This window comes from Electrona antarctica (genome assembly GCF_951216825.1).
Source record: "Electrona antarctica genome assembly, chromosome: 12".
NCBI lineage: Eukaryota > Metazoa > Chordata > Actinopteri > Myctophiformes > Myctophidae > Electrona > Electrona antarctica.
Window position 1 is genome coordinate 35,427,018 of NC_136793.1, and position 22,085 is coordinate 35,449,102.

Sequence of the window (22,085 nt, forward strand, 5' to 3'; positions counted from 1 at the left end):
CGCATACCCTCTATTGTCTGACATTATTGTCTGGCTTTCCTAATAATCACATTATTGTTACTAATATTGTTGTCCGCCATTCAGTTTCAAGAAAACCGAACCTCGTGTTACTTTGTGGCTTGTTTCTTTACTTTCAAAGCGAAACACTACACTACATCACTTATTTATTTATTTTAAACTGCAACTGGCCATCATCACGACTTTCTTTGTGCTAAACGAGCGATAAATCTTATGGCTCGATGATTACATGATACATTTAAAACAATTTATTTTCAAATCAAATCAAGGACCTGAATTAAAAAACTACGCTATTCAACAAATAGACATTTCATGTATTCCAAATACACAGCCATAGATCGTCCCATCTGCACGTGGTTAGCAGACCCGGAGTCAGGACAAGTGAAGGGGAAATGTACTTGTCCTCAGGTTAATTTCAAGCCCTGCTTTATTCAATTAGATTTTGTGTAGGCCTATGTTTTCATTTTCTTCACTGTCGAGTCATTCTAACATTAATGAACTTATACCTGAGTAATTGAGTCAACTAGCTAAACCTTACTATTGGATTATTGTAATTCATTGTTCACCCTGAGTCGCGCCTCAATACACCGTCTCCAGCTTGTGCAGAATGCCGCAGCTAGACTATTGACAAATACACACAGAAGGTCACATCTTACACCTGTGCTCGCTGCCTTACACTGGCTACCAATAGACTCCAGAATTGTTTTTAAAATTGTATTAATTACTTATAAATCCCTCTTTGGGCTAGGTCCATTATATTTAACAGAGTTACTCCACCCCAAGGTATATACAAGACAACTTAGATCTTCTGATAAAGGCCTTCTTATCATCCCTGCTACCAAGATGAGAACAAAAGGTGATCGAGCCTTCGCATCTATAGCACCCACACTTTGGAACGAGTTACCTCTTAACTTAAAAAATGCAGAGTCAGTCGATACTTTTAAAAAGCTGCTAAAAACACACTTGTATCGTAAATATTTTGGTCTACTATAGTGATTATCTCTATTTTTTTTGTTGAGTCTTGTTCTGCCTTCTGATTACATGATACATTTAAAACAATTTATTTTAAAATCAAATCAAGGACCTGAATTAAAAAACTACGCTATTCAACAAATAGACATTTCATGTATTCCAAATACACAGCCATAGATCGTCCCATCTGCACGTGGTTAGCAGACCTGGAGTCAGGACAAGTGAAGGGGAAATGTACTTGTCCTCAGGTTAATTTCAAGCCCTGCTTTATTCAATTAGATTTTGTGTAGGCCTATGTTTTCATTTTCTTCACTGTCGAGTCATTCTAACATTAATGAACTTATACCTGAGTAATTGAGTCAACTAGCTAAACCTTACTATACTGTTAATTATTCAAGAAAGTTACAATTTCAATCAAATTCATCTTGTCTCCAGGCCTTTTTCTGCAAGGCTCCTCAACTTTATTTTCAAATGTAATTGAAAACATGATAATGTAACTTTTTCATACCGTATTGAAATTAAGGGAATCCAATGGCTTTTTAGAAAATCTATATTACAAAACGACAGGCAGGATGTCAAGTAAACCATGATGTATGGGTTAAACTATAACTTTAATGTTACAAATTACTATGTAGCATGTTATGACAATATTAGTTAAGAGTTAATTACGCTACACTGATAAGGCTGGGGTTGTTGATAAATGACTATATTCATATTTCTATTTAGTATAGCCAGATGGTAATTAAACATAGCCATTATTATCCTGCCTGGTTCAACCATTATCAGAAGATTTACTGTTCAGTGTACACTACAGTGCAAGTTTAATATGCAATAATTTCAGCCTGAGAAAGTCAGTTTGTGCCTGTAATTAAGACAATTTGCTACATTTACCTCCACTGAAGTGCATACAAAACTGTAAAGCGTGCTTCTTGTAGTGCAGATCTCCGCCAGGTCGGGTTAGCTACCCATGCAGGGTCCGCAAATTTTGGAAGTCAATCATAGCCAATCAGAAGACTGATACATCTTGATCACATGACTGATCACATGATCACATGACATGACTCCATAGATACAGTATTGTGAACTGATCTGTAGTAGTTGCAACGTGGCAAAAGATTTAGTCAGGCATAAATGGCTGGGACCTATATAGGGAGTTGCGGCATAATCCAAAGGGGAAAATAAACTTGGATTTTATGTTGGCACAGTCGGTAGTGCTGTCGATTCCCGCTGGGGACACTGTGGGCGCTGGGGGCGTGTTCTCTCCTCCGCGTCATCAGTGACCATACCCGAGGCGGGGTTGGTCAAAGGGCCTTTCTGTGTGGAGTTTGCATGTTCTCCCCGTGTCCCCTAGGGTTGGTACCCTCACAAAAAACATGGAGTAATCCTGGTCTCTAAACTACCTCCCCTGGCCACCTGATGGAGGAGAAAGGAACTGGTCGGAATAACGTGTTCCTTCCACGCACTACGTCCGGCCGGGGAAACTCCCCCCTGTCAGGTGAAAAGAAGCAGCTTGGACTCCTCATGCATAGAAGGAAGCATGAGATCAGTCCGCTACACCTCTGCCCCCCGAGGTTGGCAGAGGTGTAGAGCCCAGGATTACATTAGATAATTGACACTGGGTGGAAAAAATGGGTTGCAAAATCATGGGATAAAAAATTAAAAAAAACTTACAGGCCAAAATGTGAGATATGACCTCTCACCATGAAGCTGATGTGAAGAATTGGTGTGGCGGTTCTTCCTTAGCCTTCTGAGTGTACATGCAAAGTTTCATGCCGATCAGGCCAGTCAATGGTGCCGGATATTAGCTGTTCACAGACACACGGATGGACAGGGGCGCTCTCATTGCCTCGCTGAGTTTCAAGTGTGTCCATTCTCCGATGTTATCTTCCCATCTTTTCTTTTGTCTCCCTCTTCTCCTGCCACCTCGTACAGTGCCTTGCAGGATGGTCTTTGCAAGGCCTGAGGATCTGGTGATCTCAGTTTACGCTTGATGACAATGGTCAGAAGGTCATCATGTGGGCCGTTTAATCCCGTTTAATTGGATTATTGTAATTCATTGTTCACCCTGAGTCGCGCCTCAATACACCGTCTCCAGCTTGTGCAGAATGCCGCAGCTAGACTATTGACAAATACACACAGAAGGTCACATCTTACACCTGTGCTCGCTGCCTTACACTGGCTACCAATAGACTCCAGAATTGTTTTTAAAATTGTATTAATTACTTATAAATCCCTCTTTGGGCTGGGTCCATTATATTTAACAGAGTTACTCCACCCCAAGGTATATATACAAGACAACTTAGGTCTTCTGATAAAGGCCTTCTTATCATCCCTGCTACCAAGATGAGAACAAAAGGTGATCGAGCCTTCGCATCTATAGCACCCACACTTTGGAACGAGTTACCTCTTAACTTAAAAAATGCAGAGTCAGTCGATACTTTTAAAAAGCTGCTAAAAACACACTTGTATCGTATATTTTGGTCTACTATAGTGATTATCTCTTTTTTTGTTGAGTCTTGTTCTGCCTGTAAATATTTTCATGTATTGTTTTCTGTTGCTTTGTTTCTTATTGTTATTGCTGTTTTTGCTGTTGACTGTGTTTCTTGTTTATTTTATTTTGTACAGCACCTTGTAACGATTGTTTTGAAAGGCGCTTTATAAATAAAATTACCTTACCTTACCTTACCTTACCTAACCGTACCATCCGCACGCGGAAGCCATGGGCCGGTTTTAACCGGCCACGCATGTGTCGTAACCGGAAATGCATTGTGGGAGCCATAGTGAGTCTTAACCAGCCACGCATGTGTCGGACTCACACATGTGTCGGACTGTTGCACGTCGGACCAACGTCTGCGCCCCCCTACAAAAACATAAATATATCCCCATGTTTCAAACTGTCAAAACAGCATACTGATGTCAACTATTCTCCTAATAGTAATCAGTACAACATTTCACGTCTTCTGACAATGTCTGAAGCAGTTTAACTAACTGCTTCCTGTGTGACTGTATCTCCATGCTACAGACAACTGTGTAATAGATAATGTACAACTGACACACACATAAGAACAATTAGAGTTAGTGTTTGTGACATTTCTGATAAACCTGTGTGTGGAATCTGGAAATAACTGTTTCTACATTGGGGCTTACTGTCACTAGGGCTCTATCTCTATACTATCTCTACTTGTGGCTATAACTCATTTCCGGCCAGCCAACAGCCATAAAGGCCAAGGGTAGTAGGCTACTGTTCACCCGTGACCCGCCGATCGCTGGTGCCCCCTGTGTTAGTGTTGAAGTGTCCTTGAGCAAGACACTGAATCCCTAATAAATACCCCTAACAAACAAACACATAAATAAAGAAACACCTCTCAATTGTCTTTGTCAGTTCAATTAAATAAATCCAAGTGAATTCTGAGCTTTCAATTAACTCTAGGCTCATCATGGGGAACTTGCCCAGACAAGCCCCTATAGCCTTGATACAGGCTATTTCTTCTGTCATTTGATGCCCTTACTTTTGATTCTATGAGCAGGGCCTGGCTGGAAACAAGTTCTTGAGCTTAGCCCAGATACCCTGGGTAAATATAGATTTCATTTCATTTCATTTCATTACACTTTGCTTCAATCTTCCATGTGTTGTTTCTAGACGTGTATCAGACTTCATTAACTGTCTGTGCAGTGTGTGCATACAGCTAGTATTAAAGATTAAAAAGAATGAAAAGAAACCACATATTTGCATAAATTAAAATTGCATTACCCCGGCCTACCAAAACAAGAGCCAGAGAACGCGGACGCCTGGGACCGAGGCTACGGACAACGTGATGCCTGCAGCAGGGGGCGTGGCTTCATGTTTGCACTCCCGGCGCTGGGGAAACTCAAACTACTCACTCGGTCTGAAACTTTTTACAGGAGAGAGAGAGAGAGGTGCTATTGATATTGACTTGTTGCGTCCAAATCATTCCTAGAAGACTTGGGATGTAGTCGCTGATGATCGAAGCTTTCGACGACTCTACTGACAGTATGGGCACCTCACAGTATATGGTAAGTGTTCACGTTGTTAACTTGTTGAGTAGCGCGGAATGTATGTAAGTGGATACATTTGTTGTTAGTCCGCGGGTAGCGCCGGTGGGCCTAGCCTACACAGTACACACACACACACACACACACACACACACAAACACTGTGTTCTTGTGTTGGTGAGCGTGGGGTCGTTCCTTCAACCACAAATGCTTCAGTTTGGAACAATTATGGAAAGTTAGGAAAGTGAACCTACTTATTTGCAAGTTTTCCATGAAGTCAAAGAATGTCACATAGCAGTTGTCACGTTTACTTGTCAAAAGCCAATTTGGACTGAGCTCCTCATGACGTTTTGGCTTGAGTGTGTGACATTCCATTAGTGGAGAGAGAGGGTCTGTCTGTCCTGGTCTGTCCTAGTGTCCTCAACCGGCACTGTCTGTCGGGGTCAGTTACTAGTGTAAACTACATTTTGTCAGTAGTTGAGAAAGGTTAAACAGACGATTAAACGGAATAGTAGCCCTAAATAGTGTTTGTCTTGTCTACGGTTGGAATAATAATGGTATGCCCCACATATTGTCGTTTTTATTAGGTCTACGCGTGTCGCGTGCCCATTTTATTTCGCCGCTGGCGACAACACAACTTTATTTGTGAAGCACAATTAGGCAAAACGGTTGTTGACCGAAGACTGTAGAAACATTACAAAAAAAGTTCTAATGAAAAATAATAACAAAACACAAATTAACGTCAAGATAATAAACAGTAGGACCTCACTTAGTCACCTTAGAGTGAAGATTTAAACACAATATTGAGGTGGTGTGTTGTAGTGTAGGCTAAGTATCCAGAGCCTGGCTGGTCAGCAGACCTCCAAGATTCTAACTGGAGTGGCGGTAGCGGTAGGCCTACGAGATCAGAAAGTTTTCTGTGGTCTGGAGTTTTCTCTGGGGGTTGGAAGCCTTTTGAGCTGCAATGAAAACAGTGTTTTCATTGCTGGCAAAACCCATTGACATATATGGGATTTGCAGGCTGTTACATCACAAACAGCAGGAAAATCAGAGCACTTGTTTGAGCCAGAAAACTTCAGACCACAGAAAATCTACTGAATGTTAAAAATTATCCTCTTTGGAAAGCGTGTTGGAGTTTGGAAGCACTCGTTTTTATTAAGGCTGCTGCCTCCTCCATTATGTGAAAATTCGAAACAGGTGGTATGCAGGGCCGTTTTTTTATGAAATAAACGCTTTGCAGTTTGAAAGATGATAATTCAAGCTTTCCCTACAGCTGCAATGTTGGTGAGTTTAACGTTGTTTAATACAAGCAGATCGGAAATGCAATTTGGATCAATGGGATGTCAATGGAGTGTATTGCAACTCTAGATTTATCCCATTATTAAAAAAAATCTAGAGTTGCAAATTGCGGCTAGCCCATTAAGAGCATTTTTTTATAAGTTCTGAAACTACTGGAGCCAGTGGAGATAGAGGTCAGGAACGGTTGATGTGGTCATACTTTTTGCGAGGAGATGTGAAACTGCTTGACACTTCAGTGATGCCTGCCCTGGTCAATACTGGCATAGGCCTATAAACAGTAACAGTAATCAAGCCTTGACCTTTCTTGAAGCCTAGAATAAATAAAAGCATGAACTGTCCCAACTCCCAAGCTGCCCGGGGGAAATATGCCTTTACCTTGACCAAGACAAGAGTCTCCATTCAACACAACACCCATGATAGTGAGTGATAGCTGTGTGGACATTGGACAAAACATTTACACAGTAGGCCACATGTAGTCTAACGTGTAAGTCAGTGCACGCATGCAGCAATACGGTACATGTTTTGTATTAGCCGCAATTTGCAACTCTAGATTTTTTTATAATGGGATGAATCTAGAGTTGCAATACCCTCCATTGACTCCCCACTCATCATTTTGCGTTTGCGATCTGCTTGTCTTAAACAACGTTAAACTCACCAACATTGCAGCTGTAGTCCAAGCTTGAATTATTCTCTTTCAATCTGCAAAGCCTGTTTTTCATAAAAATCCCCCGTAGACATGTTATGAGCTACTTTCTGTCAAGAAATTCTGTGCAAGTGATTCTTTTTCTAAGTGCTGGAGTTTGGAAGCGCTCGTCGTAAGTCACTGAACGTCCCTGCATGCATCTGTTTCGCATTTGCACATAATGCAGGAGGCAGCAGCGCGACCCCTTAATACAAACGAGCGCTTCCAAACGCCAACATTTCTTCTTCTTGACAGAAAGTAGCTCATAACATGTCTACAGGGGATTTTTATGAAAAACAAGCTTTGCAGATTGAAAGAGAATAATTCAAGCTTGGACTACAGCTGCAATGTTGGTGAGTTTAACGTCGTTTAAGACAAGCAGATCGCAAACGCAAAATGATGAGTGGGGAGTCAATGGAGGGTATTGCAACTCTAGATTCATCCCATTATAAAAAAATCTAGAGTTGCAAATTGCGGCTAGTTTTGTATGACCTAATCATTCATGCTTGCACTATTATGTGTGCGTGCCGACAAGACACCGACTGTCAGCTCTCATCTCTAGGCTTCCCGAGATGAGAGCTCACAGGCGAATGGGAGAAAAGCAGACAGTCGCTGTCTGTTTGTGATGGTTGTAAAACTTTCATGTGGCGCATCATGTCGGCCTGGCACTGACTGACACACCGCGTGCATGCATTTCCAGGCAGGCATGCAGAAGATTAGATCATTAATGCGCGTGGTACGCATGTGCGCATAGCGCGGTAGGGCGGCACCATGGGCGGCACAGGTAAAGAAAAAAGAAAAGGTTGAGCAATAAGCCTGTTGGGTGTGATCCCCGGTCTTGTGACTCGATCCGCCTTATGTGGGTCATAACAGAACTTGAGATCTGTTGTCTGTTGTTAAGCGGGTTAAGCACTGTGTAGACTATTGTTTATTATTCCTGTCTGTTTACTTGTACTGCTATTCACAGAACAGCAGCATTTGATTTACGTAGCTTTGTAACTAATTATGTCACTGACAGACTAGTCGAATTGTGAGCAGTACTTTGCCTATAGCTACAGTGTGAGTTAGTAACTCACTACCCCCCCCCCCCCCCCCTGCCATTCCTCCAGATGACCTTTGAACATGCAGCACAGACAGTGGCCTGATGTCATATGCATTCATACCATTGGTTAATATAGCAGTGTGGATTTAACACTCAAGTCTCAACACAAATAAGGAAGTTGCTCCAGAATGTGACTTAGAAGTTTGCCATGAATGAGATGGAGATTGCTGTGTAAACAACAAGCAGTTTCTTCACTTTCTTGTGAGGATAACTGTATAATCTAAATCTACTGTAGACTGATAGCATGTGGTATCTACGGGTAGTATAGGGGAATACCTGGACACAAGGCAGGAATTTAATGGAGGCGATTGCCACCAACCATACCCTCTCAGTATGTCCCTCAAACAATTATATGCTCGAGGCCACAGTGGCCTTGAAGCCCTGTCCCGTTTTTGAGTGGTGTAAACCACTCCTACGACTGGCTTTGTTAGTTTACGTGTCTGTCTGTCTGTTCGTACCAAATGAGCATGGTTGCTACGGTCACCCAGTTCACCCGGGTGTGATTTCATTACGTCAGACATTACGTCAGACCACAGCTGATCAGTCTATATAAGACCTTACACCACTCAGTTCACACGGGTGTGATTTTTCTATTAAGGCTTCACCCCTAAATTATGAATTATGGATGTTTTCCCAGTCATAGAGCATGGAAAGATGAGAGAACAGTTGTAAGATCATAAAAAAAAAACGTTTTCAGAAAAGAACAAAACAAGAAATTCCAAAGCACATCCCACCTCAAATTAGCCTAAATGAAGGAATCCAAACTACAAATGTGTGTTACTAATTTCACAACATTTCTCCCAGGTCATTTTCATGTTAATCTGGGTCCTCAAACTGACGGCGGCGACACGGTCATGGTCGAACACTGAATTGGCTGAAGGCGAGCAATTGGACGGCGGGGCCAGAAGCAGGCTGCGGCGGCACACCTGCAGAGAAACAGAGTACCAGGACAAAGACATCTGCTGCTTAAAGTGCCCAGCTGGTGAGCCACATGGAACCACGCTCAATCAAAGTCCACCGAGACACAGAGCATTGTCACTAGCTCAAATCCATCATGAGAGCCCATAGCCTAATAGCCAGAGGCCGTTATTTAGACTAAGTGGTGTTGACAATCTATTGTGTGTGACAGCATTGTGTGTGTGTTTTAAAGAAACATGTATTGGCGTTATTATTTTGGTACCTCACAAATGGACCTCTCCATCTTAACCCATTCTGGGTGGGAACCCCTTTTGGTGTTTTAAGCATTATGTTGTTTAGCTATTGAAAAATAGCAGATCTACAAGCTCATAGTGCGGCACCGAGCTTGTAGATCTGCTATTTTTGAAAGATTGTGACAATGTGGTGCAAATCTTTGCTTCTGGGGGGTCCCTGGAACAACATATTTTCAGATGGGGGTCGGCGGCCAAATACATATTTGGTCCTTGACATGAAATAGTTTTAGAACGACTGACATAGAAACATGAGGTTTTTCAGAAAACTGTCAGGATTTAGAAGACATTTGTAGAATCGTCTTCAGGTCTAAATGGGTTAATCAAATCTCGTTCATTTTGTCCTCATCTCTACCCTCAATTGTTGTTTCTTCCTTTTTTTTCCCCCTGATCATCTAGTTTCACCTTTCTGAGCATTTCATAGTAGAATCCTGAGTGTTCATTTAGAGTTACATTAACAATAAGCATTTGTCTGTGTATGGGCCTGCACTTTGCTTGTACGTGTCACATTTGTGCTGTATTTATTCATATTATCATTGGAGTGCTGTATGATTCAGACTTGACCCCGTTTAGACGATAATGGTCCCTAGAGAAAACGCCAAAACAAAATATCAGATGTGTTGTCCTTTTCGCCACCTGGCATGCACATTACAGCGTTTTCAATTACTGTTGCACCTCCGTCTAAACACAGAATACAAAGTGAGAAATGAGAATGCAACGGCACTTTGCCATTTTCTCTAGTACGTGGCCTTAGTTACTACTAGACCGGTGCCCGGCTGTAGAGCATCGAGTCGGTAACGATGGAAGTTGGAGATCCATGCCCCACCCGGCTATGCAATACCCGTTGTACCCGTGTCAGAGTACCCGTTCCACCAATCTGTCTGTGTCCCTTTTATGCCCATATATGGAGATTTCTGGATCTGTCTCTCTGTGTCCCTTTATTCCTATATATGGTGTTCTGTGTCAGGCATGCCCAAATATGGAGTGTTGTGATGTCAGAACAGGCCAGCTCCATATATGGACCCTGGGCAGAGGCCTTTTGTGGACAACCGTGGGTCCGACTGACTCGATCGGGCACTGCACTCCCTGTGGGGGTGTGGAACGTGTGTGTCAAATTTGAAGTCGGTGGGGCGAACGGCTCTCGAGTTACGTGCATTACAGATGTACACACGTACGTACAGACGTGGTGCATTTATAGATGGATTATATGGAATAGTGTGGGTTTCTTTTCATGTATCCTACTGTCCTTGTACTGTTACAGTCGGGCTACACTGGGCGCGGAATTGGCTCTGCACCGTTCGCCGAGCGGAGTCCGCAACGATACGCTGCTACTATAATCGATTGAACCCGGCTACACCGAGTGCGGGTGTGGTGTGCACTGTGCAGGTTGTGCGTAAGCTCCGTACACGAATAATTATTTTACGCAAATACTCGAGTTCTCCGTGTGTGCGCAGGGGTTACGCAGCCCTTCACCTCGCATTCCGAGGATAAAAAACAGTAAATACGGAACTCCCTGCAGGACAGACAAATTGTTCCGTCCCCAGTGTAGCCCACCCCTTATTTGCTTGTAATTTGTGTAATCTGGGATTTGATGCCCATTTCTTCTGTTGCACTCTGGATAAGACTAATATATTTAAAGTGGTTTGAAGGACATCGATAGAGGTCGTCATATCAGGGAATGACCAGAGTGAATTTAAAGATAACACCACAACACAGAAATATTGTATTTGTTTTGTTATTGAAACACTGATAACCAATTAATGCAAAGTGGTGTGTCTCGACAAATGGGGGGTATGCGGCCAACTGCTATTTTTGGCATTGTTGTATACAATGTAGTATACGTTTATGTTGTATACATAAATCACCACACTGACTGACAATGTATTTGAACAGGTACTCATGTGCAGTCATCGTGCACTAGAGCAGGAGAGAAAGCAACGTGTGAAGATTGTGACTTTGGCACGTACACGGAACATGAAAATGGGCTGCTGAGACAGTGTTTGAAGTGCACCAACTGTCGTTCAGGTAATTCCGCTAGATGGATTTTAAATTATTCGTCACTAGTGAGTGAAAAAGATCAACACGTAACCTTTTATAAGTGCTCAAAGCATCCGATTAAAACTTTTTCCACGTTGTCCTTTCAGACCAGTATGTTGTAAGGCCATGTACAACCATCCAGAACACTGAATGCCAGTGCAAACCAGGGACGTTTTGTGCCCCTGATCAGGCATGCGAGATCTGCAAAAAGTGTTCAAGGTGAGCTAACAGGATGGAGAATATAGAACAGGCCCTCCAGTTATTTCATTCAAATGAATCATGGGAGAGTACTCCTTTTTATGGCAACCATTTCTCAAATTAAATGTGCTCCTCCGGCAACCTTAACCGTTATAATGATTTTTTTGTGCCTTCATTTTGTCTTTCCTGTGCTTTCAAACTAGATGTCGAGAAGGTGAAGTGAAGGTGAGGAACTGTACCGCTACCGCTAACGCAGTCTGCAAGAAACCACCATCCAGCCCCAGCACTGGCTCAGGTACAACACCATCTTTGGACATGTATAATCATCGGCTCTGTTCCAAAACTAACTCACTATTATGCTCTCTTAGTACAAGTGAGCCTTTATGACACACCTGTCAGCACACAAGAAATTGCTAACTTTTCATTGGTTAAAGAAATCACACATCTCTTGATTCCTTTTCTGTGAAAGGAATACATTTCTGCTACAATGATAAATATTGTAGAGCTAACCACACACTAATAAGTAGATATGAGACCGATAGTGGATAAGCACCGTGAGAAATGTTGAAAATAATAATAATACAGGGCCAGTTGTATATTAATGCCGGTGCTACACCAGACACATCAATTCCATGCGTGGAATTTACTGTGAGTGTAATATGCATCTGGAAGGCTCCAATTGATGTCCATCATACCAGTTACACCAGATGTGTATACTGAATAGCATGTGCCTCGCTAAAATTATCCCCCCCCCCCCCCCCCCCCCCAGTATGCATGTGTATATTCAAGTTTGGTACAGTATATCAACTTTATGTCACCAATAATATTAACACAATCGGTGCCGGGATTCCTTCAAAATAGGAGCTCTGGGGTGTCGGAAAGACATGGCCGCTTTTACTCTGAAACCCACGACCCGGAAACAATCCGCTCAAAAAAGTTTGCTTTACATTGCTAGCTTACATATTTGAAAGCATTTCCAGTCTTTCAGGTTCATTGTTAAGAAAGCTCAATTGTGTAAAAAGTTTCAAGGATAAAATACGTACACATGCTGTCACTTAACCCATTTTCGGCGGGAACCCCTTTTGGTGTTAGCATTATGTTATGCTTTAGCCAGAAAGGAACCACCGAGTGGCACGCTACAAGCTTGTAGGTCTGCTATTTTTGAAAAATCGAAGAACGACTGACATAGAAACATAGCTTTTTCAGAAAACTGTCAGGATGTAGAAGACATTTTTAGAATCTGATCTCAGGTCAAAATGGGTTAAGTGATCAAAGTGAAGTGATACTCAATTTAAACCCTATATTTTATAAAAAATAAAGCATTTCCAGATAACCTTTTGTTAGTCTTTCAGGCTCATTGTCAAGACAGCTCAATTGGATTTCTACCTTAGCTCTGGTCCATAGTGTTAGGAGGAGTTATCCTTAACGCTAAGGAGCCCCCTGGAACACTCAGAGCCCCCCACCTCATGTCTCAGAAAAGAAAATATTTCACCGGAAAGAAAGATTTGTTCAATGGGATGGGTGCAGTGGAGTAACTAAAACATATTTTTTCTTCCGGTGAAATATTTTCTTTTCTGGCCAAAAAGTGTATTTGGACGCGAGGTGTGGGGCTCCAAGAGTTCCTACTAAGGAAAGTAGGCTCTTAGTCTTAACATCTTAAACCCTTTGTTTTATACTGAAAGTGTATTTTTTATTCTTACTAAAGAGGAGAGGTTGCAGCTGCCGTGGGTGAGAGGGGGGAGGATCGAAAGTACCATAGGCTTTAAGGAGATCACCTTCTACTATTTCTACCTCTCAAAACAGTTGGAAGAATGTGAAGGCTCTGATGTAGCTTATACCCACTCTTTTTCTGAAGTTTGGACGTCGCTTACCCTAGGGTCCCTAATCGGTTATTCCACTCTCCATGGGATGCAGAATGCAGATACCCTCCGTTCACGGAGAGCGGCGCGCCACTTGAGTGTTGGTGAGATGTTTCAAAGATGCATAACGTGCCTATAGGAGACAACGGAAACGTGGGAGAAACTGCATTAACCGTCAATGCCGTTAACCCTTTCAGCGCTATCATTTATTGAAAAATTACGATCTAATTCACGCCAGCATTTTTTTAATTTGAGCTCTTATTTTGTAAAACCGCCATTTCCGCTTCACTAGCAGTAGTCCTAAGTTAGGAATTTACACGGAGCTGGGCCGGCCTTGTTTACATTGTGAATCCAGACCGGAGCTCTGCAGAGCTCCAGATCGTCAGCTCTGTGCCGTCAAAGAAACGCTGTTTTGACCAAAATGCCATCTGGGACAAGGAATAGGAGATACAGGCGATTGAAAGAAACGGATAGAATGGATTATTATGGCGACGACGATCTAAGATGGGCGATCCAGTGCTGTGCTAACAACACAGCTAGCTAACCGGCTAACGTAAGTAGCATTTTGGCTCGAGCGCACTATATAAGCGCAATTGCCGAAGGGCTTCGGCAATGGCGTTAGTATCAAAATTAGGCTTCAATGGACAGGTTTTCGGCCATGGCGCTAAAAGTATTAAGTATTTTTAATCTTTTGTTTAAGTTTTGGCTTCTCTGAAATTTTCTCTCCTCTCTTCATTGACTTCCTTATTGACTTCCCCTTGTACCGCCTCCCGAGCGGCGACTGGCTAGCTGCGTGTCCCTACGTTACTGCCTCGCACCGACCACCCTGCCCTGGTGCGGGAGGTGGTACAACAGGAAGTCAAGGAAGAGAGAGGAGAGGGAATTTCAGAGAAGCCAAAACTTTTAAAAAAAAGATACAAAATGGCATCGGCGGTTAATGTAGTTTCTCCCACGTTTCCGTTGTCTCCTATAGCCATGTTATGCATCTTTGAAACATCTCACCAACACTCAAGCGGCGCACCACTCTCCGTGAACGGAGGGTATGTACATCTGCATCCCATGGAGAGTGGAATAACCAATTAGGGACCGTAGGGTAAGCGACGTCCAAACTTCAGAAAAGCTTAACCGAGGGTTCCGAAAGGGTCTAACCCACTCTCATACATTCATAAGTGGTTGCTGTCTCAAGTCAACAACTTGTGTACGCAATTGTGTTCCTCAAACTTTATTAATTTATAAAGACCAAGGTTTACAAGTCTTATACAAGTTCCTGTTGTAGCAGATAGAATTTGCACACGTTATATTCACATTAACATTATATTTTCTTTATATTTTCACTTTTAAAAACCTCAACAATATCACTTGCCGCACATTTGAATACACATAGACAATGTATGCAATGGTCCTTTTGGCATTTCAAATATTGTAATTTATTGTTGATTTAGAATAAACCGGACCTAATGTTGGCTGTTTTTATTCATATTTCTGTAATACTACCAACATACATTCTACAAATCTAGAATATAATAGGTTTGGATTTCTTTAATAATAATAATAATAATAATGAATTGCATTTTTATAGCGCTATTCCAAGTGCTCAAAGCGCTTTACAATGGTTCATTCATTCATACATTGGGAGGTGAAGCGGCGAACAGTCGACACCAATGACTCCTCACCAATGGTGGCAAGCTCACATCGACCAACTCATTGGAGGCAATGTAGGGTTCAGTGTCTTGCCCAAGGACACTCGGCATGTGGACAGGAGGAGCCGGGATTCGAACCGCCGACCCAGGGATCATTGGACGACCTGCTCTACCTCCTGAGCCACAGCCGCCCCATGCCGCCCTTTATTTTATTTCCCCCTGAAATGGACAATAATAGGAATGCAATCACAATCGGATTTCTTCTAAAACGATAAAGAAAATTTGATGTAGTGGGTGGCCACAAACAGACTGGAATTGTCATTTGCAGCCGTGAGGCCATCACTTAGTAATAATGGATGCTGATTATTTCTTGTGCTCAATCAACAGTTGCTGTGATAATTATATCACTTGCAGTACTGGTTGCGGTGGTTTTGCTGGTTGGCTTGGTATGTCTTTGGAAGAGACGGACACATCAAACAGAGACAGGTAAGAATCTGAATATTTATTTATTTATTTGGTCTCAAAATAACTGAGTTAATTCAATTGTGAAATTACTTACCACCCCATACATTCCATAATACCATCCACCGTGCACTATCTAGCCCTATCTGGATGGGGAAAAATCACAAGTCGGTTATTCCCAGAAAAGGCTGCACAATTTACATAGGCAGCGGGTCAAATCACATAGCACGACAACGTGGTGAGAGACAGAGAGACACCATCCTGCCACACTGGATATAAAGAATAAAACATGCATACGACACATGACGTAATTTTTTTCCCATTCCCACAACAAGTTTGAATGGTGATTAATTAATTTTTGAGGGGCGCTAGCAGATTTGAATCTGATTAAACTGTAATCATTTGACAGCCTGATTTATTTTTATATACCAGTACTTACTAGTTAGTGTGTTGGAGACCTGTGTTTCATGTCAATGCATTTTTTCTTTCTTTAATTTAATTTATCATTGTTTTGGTTACTTACTCGTACCTTATCTTATCCCTAATTGTCTAAATAAGGCAGAACAAACTAATACATTTCAGAATCTGTTTAGTGCAAGTGAGTGTGACCAATTGGACATTTGGCAATGACTATTCAAAAAAGAAACTTTATCTTTCTAAATCTAAAAAGTCTTCTAGTGCAGGTGAGAACTTTGGTCAACTTTTACAACTGTGTTTGACATTCAATCCTTTTGTGCCAGGCATGGGTGTTTTAGTTATTTGGTTCATATAAAGAGTGGCTGAATTATTCCGTCTGAATTTCAGTTTCTATGGAAACCGCTACAGCAGAAACGGAATCTTCCTAAATGAAAATGTATTTCAGTTCTAAAACTAGATACATGCAAATCTTAAATGCAACAATATGGCAATTATATTTGTTATTGATTTATGCCTTAGCGTGCCCTCACTCACTCCACAGTTCCTCTCTCACAGATTCCCAGAGCGATAGAAATGAAAGTATGAAGGTTGTCGTGGTGAGTAACTTTTGTTTTCAAACTTCAGCTAACACTCTTATCCATAGCAATTTAAAAACAAGAACATGGGCAGAATAACCTTGATCTCCTAGATAAGTGTCCACCCTAACATTGGGAGGTTAGGTTGGGGGTTCAATCCCTGTCAGTCAAACCAACAACTATTAAAATGCTACCTAATGCGTCACTCCCTGGCACTCGGCATCAAGGGTTGGATTGGGGGTAAATCCCTACGACATGTACCGTTATATGTACTATGCTAAGGGGATAGGAGATAAGCTCCTGACCCATAGACCGCGTGATTGGGGAACCATCGGTTCCCAAGGCTACTTACCTACTTAACTTTGTTTTCATGGACTTGGTACAAGCTGCTTTTTATTTAAAGAAATTGTGAAAGCAACCTTTATCTAAAAACGGAAGACTAGATTTAAAGGGGAGGAAAATATCCACAAATATCACAATTGTTGCTATGTACAGTAGGTGCCATGTTGATGAGGAATGGGTAGTTGGGGGTTTGGGTATATCTGTACTTGCTAATGGTATGCCATGAACCAAAGACAAATTTGATCCAGCACATCACCTTGTGATGACAGGTTTCCAGGGGGGGGGGGGGGGGGGGGGGGGGTTGAAATGGTAGAAATGCAATGTGGTGGCAAATTAGTTGTCCATGAAGAGATGCATCTCTGGGTTCGGTTTGATGACTGTACAAGAAATTGGTCAGAGGAGAGGGCCTCCAATTGTGCGAATAGGGGATATTGTCCTCTTAGTCTATCAATATGCCAAGTTTCATAAAGGTGACCAATCTATTCTTTGGACTGCCATAGACATCTATTGGATTAATGAAGAAGAAAAAGAAAGAAAACACAACTTGTCTTGTAATCATACATCAGCACAGTTATGCTAATACATTGGCTGTAGGAGATATATGCCCAATTTAAAGCCACTACTTTACTGGTTCAGTAAAGTGCATACTTTTAGTAGGCATTATACCACCCTGTCAAGCAATCTATATTAGGAGTCTCCAACTGACTAGAGAGGATTGCTCCATCCTTATCCCTCCTCTAGGACAAAATGACGCCTGTTCCTTCCACGGAGGAGAGTCGGAACAGGCAAAACCACGCAATGACACGTGAAGACGACAGGCTGTGCCTGCTCCCTCAGCAGTGCCAGCGAGCTGTGAGAGCAGCCGCCACTGGCAAACCGTCAGCCATGGAGGAAGACGAGGACACTGGGTTGGGGGACAGCCTGGCCAACACTGCCAGTAACTCGCAAAGCAGCCTCCTCTCCAACCAGCTTCCCACACCCGCTCCCCCATGCTCTACCTATTACCTCCCATTATTCTCACCCCAGCCCAGCTCCATGGTCCCCACGCAGCTGAGCATGAGGGTGAGAGCAGCAGCATCCATGCATGCTTCTCTGCCTGCCTTTACCTACCTACCTACTACTACTACTACTACTACTAGGGCTGGGTGATATAACTTTAAATCAATAGCATGATTACTTCAACCTTGCCTTGATTACAATTAATGAATGATTAATTTACAAACATAAAATAAATTAATATGGCTGATCTACAAGCTCACAAGGCGGTGGTTAATTAGACTGATTCAGTCGATTATAAAAAACACTTTCCCTGTGTCGATTTGTTGATATATAAGAAAAACATTATTGGTTCTAAATATCAGTTTTGTATAATTAATAATTAATTAATTTCGGTTAATTACCCAGCCCTACTACCTAACTATTTGTATCAATCATGTAGCCCTAGTATACCCTACTATCTTTTCTATCTTTTCTCCCATTCTATACTTTTTAAAGTTCTCTACTTTCAACACCCTCCAGTAAGGCTCTCTCTGTAGTCTACGGTTGTGATGGCTACTATACTCCTCAACACACTTTAACCTCACTTGTATTTCATGCCATATATTTACGCATTACTAACTGTATGAGGTGTACTTTGCTCTGTAGCTGCACTATAAGGCCCAATCCAGGTGAGGACTGCTTTGAAGATATAACTTAGTTTGGTTTATTTTCGCAAATTTGATTTGTAGTTTTTTTTTTATTGTAATGTAATCATTTTACTCCAATGTTTACAAACAGCAAAAATTACCAACAAACAAACGAACAGATACGGTACCAAAATACCACAAATGTAGTTTACAATACGGTACCAAAATACCACAAATGTAGTTTACAAAATAGTGTCGTTCTACGAAGAGCTTGGTCATTTATGCAGTGAATAAATATGTTTCCCCTGCCTGTTTGTATCATTGGGCGTCTATGCCCCATAACAACTGCACCAAGCTTGTTCTTTTAACAGCAGACCTCTCTTTGCTTGTTCTCTGCCTTTTTAACAGCAGACTTCCCAAGGTCTGTCTGGTTAGGTTATGCTGGTCGGGCTGACCCCTTACTCTGATTCCTCTCCATTCCCTCCAATCAATCAATCATTGACATTGAAATATCATATCAAATGTCCGCCAAATATGACGTAAATCTTGTCTCCACACGTCTCACATTTGCCATTGACAATTAAAGGAGAAATTAGGTCAAATGTCTGCCAAATATGCCCCTCACTTCACACGGGTGTGATTTTATTTTAGAACCATTTGATCGTTAAAATGCTGTGCAATTTTCTGTACATAAAAGTGAATAAAGACTTCTGAAATTGGGTTGCTATACATTTATGGGTGTTGGTTGGGTGGTAGTGGTCGCCAAATCGAAACGTTCCTGGTTTGTTGGTATTATGTCCTTGAGCAAGACATGGAACCCATCTGCTCATTGGTCATTATCTGCCAGCTAGTTAGCATGTTTTAAATTCCAGGTATGCAAATGTACTTGGAACTGTATTAACGTTTACCATTTCCTTATCTTTCTTTTGCAGGAAGATGACCCGATTCCATCGCTCATTCCTTTGAATGGTATGATATCACTTTCACTCCCTCCTTACTTTCCACAGATGTTATATATGCATGTGATCGGCTATTTTGTACACTTGTGTGTGACACTGTAATATGACGAAGTAGGGTATTCATTACTTTTCCGGAAATGGAAAATAGAACCTGAGTTCCAATGATCAAATGTAATTATTATATAGGAAAAATATCTTGTTAATGGGTCTGATTGGTTAAATATCCTGTATTAACTATAGGGTCACACAACTACTACTTTTGCTATTTTTGAATTTGAATCCTGAAAAGTAACAATTTTGGATATAGGCCTATGAGGTTTCCACCCGACAGCAACGATATTTAGAATGCACCAATTGCTCTAAATGAGTGAATAAAGAATGCTTAATGGAAATGTCTTTCGCTTTTCTATTTGTTGTGGTCAGGCGAGGAGTCTCTGAAGAAATGTTTTGAATACTTTGAGGACTTGGACGTTGATTACCACAAGAGGTTCTTTAGACATCTGGGCATTAATGACAACCTGATCAAAAGCAAAGACCACCTCCACCACGAGGACAGGATCCATGAACTACTGAACGTCTGGATGGAGAAGGTTGGCAAAGACGCCAGCTTAAACTACCTACTGAAAGCACTGCTTACTTTTAATCAAAGACTAACAGCTGAAAATGTCATAGCCAAAGCCATTGCCAATGGTAATTATGTACGTGAGAGGGAGTGAATGGCGAATTCCTTTCACATCAGAAAATGGATGGAAATGTGTGCATGAGTCATGCTATTCTCAGGCACTTGCTGCAGCAGGCCTGTGGGCTGAATCATTCCCTGAAAAGCACAGGACATGCAGGCTCAAGGCTGGAAGCCGTAGAGCTTTTCCACGTGAATAGTGATTCTTAAATGTGTAAACTGGAAACAAAAGGGAGGAGTGTATACACTGAAATACATTGCTGTGACGCTTCTACTTTTGCACCAGAAGGACATGGTATTGTACTGTAGATGAGCTGTTTTTATCCTGAGATGCACTGAGCCTGCAGCTTGATGGCTCATACATACGGGGCCACAGGAAGCATTGGTCACCTTCCTTTACAAGCACTCTTCATCGGCAAGAGCTGGAATGTAGTTGATTCTCTTTTACGAATGGTCATTTATTATTTATTTTACTCTCCACCTGCATAATTTAATTTCCCCCAGGCCAATGCTGGAATTGTTGATGATGAAGTATTTAATTGTGCATATTTATTTGCTAGTTTACAACCATTTATGTGACTTCTGCACAAATGCTGCCTCTGGTTGCTTGAGCAAAGGGACCGAGGGATCCCAATAGCGTTGTGTTAATGAAAGGTCATAATGGTACTGACTGAGTGAACATGTAACATGTCCTCACTTCTACGCCCATGAGTCAAGAAGCTCTTCCATTGTGTCAAGCAAACCCCTGACAGACAGTATGTCATGCCTTACTGCATCATGAGGCGCATCATGGCATTGTTTAATGTACATTCTTTGAATTAAATGCTTTGTGAATGTAAATTGTGATTAGGTGTAGTGATGAATGTGATGTTAAAAGGGCATTGCATCATCCTTGTTTGTCAGACTGTAGTTAGTACATAGTTCCCTCTAGTGGATAAACAGCAGTGTTTCCACAGAGATTCAGTCATAACAGTGGATTAGGACAGTGGTCCCCATGGGTCACGAATAGATATCTCTTTTTAAGTTTTTTTTATTTTTCAAAAATATTTCCTTCAATTCATAGAATTTCTGAAAGAAACAAAAGAGAAAATAAAATCTATGACATCAAAAAAAAACATTCAAGAAGTAGTCAAAATATCAAATCTACAAGCTCACATCAGCATCATGACGTGTTTGTTTGAGTTTGTATCGGCTATTTGCACTATTTTCTAAATGGGGCTTAAGTTATTCATGTATCATGTATTTTTGTACGTTTGGATCCATAGAAGACATCAAATGTATGGTTTGGTTCTCGAGCTGAAAAGGTTTGGGAACACCTGGGTTGGGAAACAGACATTTCATTGAATGTCCCATATGCCTTTTCCATTATAATTCATGCTGTTTGTTACAAGTCCCCACTCACCATCAACACAAGTTGTGGGATAAGGGGAACAGAATCGAGCTCCAATATGTTTGGTTAATAGAATAGAAAATAAAGATGGCTCGTTCATTGTGTTACATGGTAAGAGTGATGGCCCATAGACACTTATGGTTATGGATTACAATAGACACACTTCTGCCCACACTTTTTTTTTATTGTCTTTGTTGTGTGTCCATTTCTTTTCATGTTCTCTGTACCTATGGTAGTTGCAAGTATATCATTCCAATAATTGTATTTTCTAAGCTGCCATCTGAGTCAAAGTACAATATGTATATTTGCACAAAAATAAATCATACCATTAAATAGCCTACAGCTTTTCTCTATACTGTCTGTGTGGTGTATACTGTCTGTGGCATGTTGCATATGCCTGTATGTGTCGATCCATGTGTATAAAGCCCTAACCACACCAAAGGGTCAAGACGGTTTTAGCGTTGTCCCTGCTGTGTGATATGTCTTGTTGACCCTAGTGATTCAATGCATGGAATTCAATGGCCCAAGCCCCAAACCACACCAATGGGTCAAGACGGTTTTAGCGTTAACTCCTTGCAACCGTTTGGAAATCCTTTGGTGTGGTTAGG

At 41.5% G+C, this 22,085-nt stretch overlaps 1 protein-coding gene across 1 annotated transcript; it reads left to right on the forward strand.

The window, feature by feature from the left end:
- The first annotated feature begins 4,780 nt into the window (after positions 1–4,780).
- hdr (hematopoietic death receptor) lies at positions 4,781–21,832 on the forward strand. The gene is made up of 10 exons (XM_079516273.1): positions 4,781–5,025; positions 8,891–9,068; positions 11,188–11,319; positions 11,439–11,550; positions 11,733–11,824; positions 15,416–15,514; positions 16,463–16,503; positions 17,566–17,886; positions 19,382–19,418; positions 19,832–21,832. Exons 1-10 carry the CDS (start codon positions 4,972–4,974, stop codon positions 20,122–20,124), a joined length of 1,359 nt encoding a protein of 452 aa, XP_079372399.1. The 5' UTR covers positions 4,781–4,971; the 3' UTR covers positions 20,125–21,832.
- Positions 21,833–22,085: the final 253 nt, after the last annotated feature.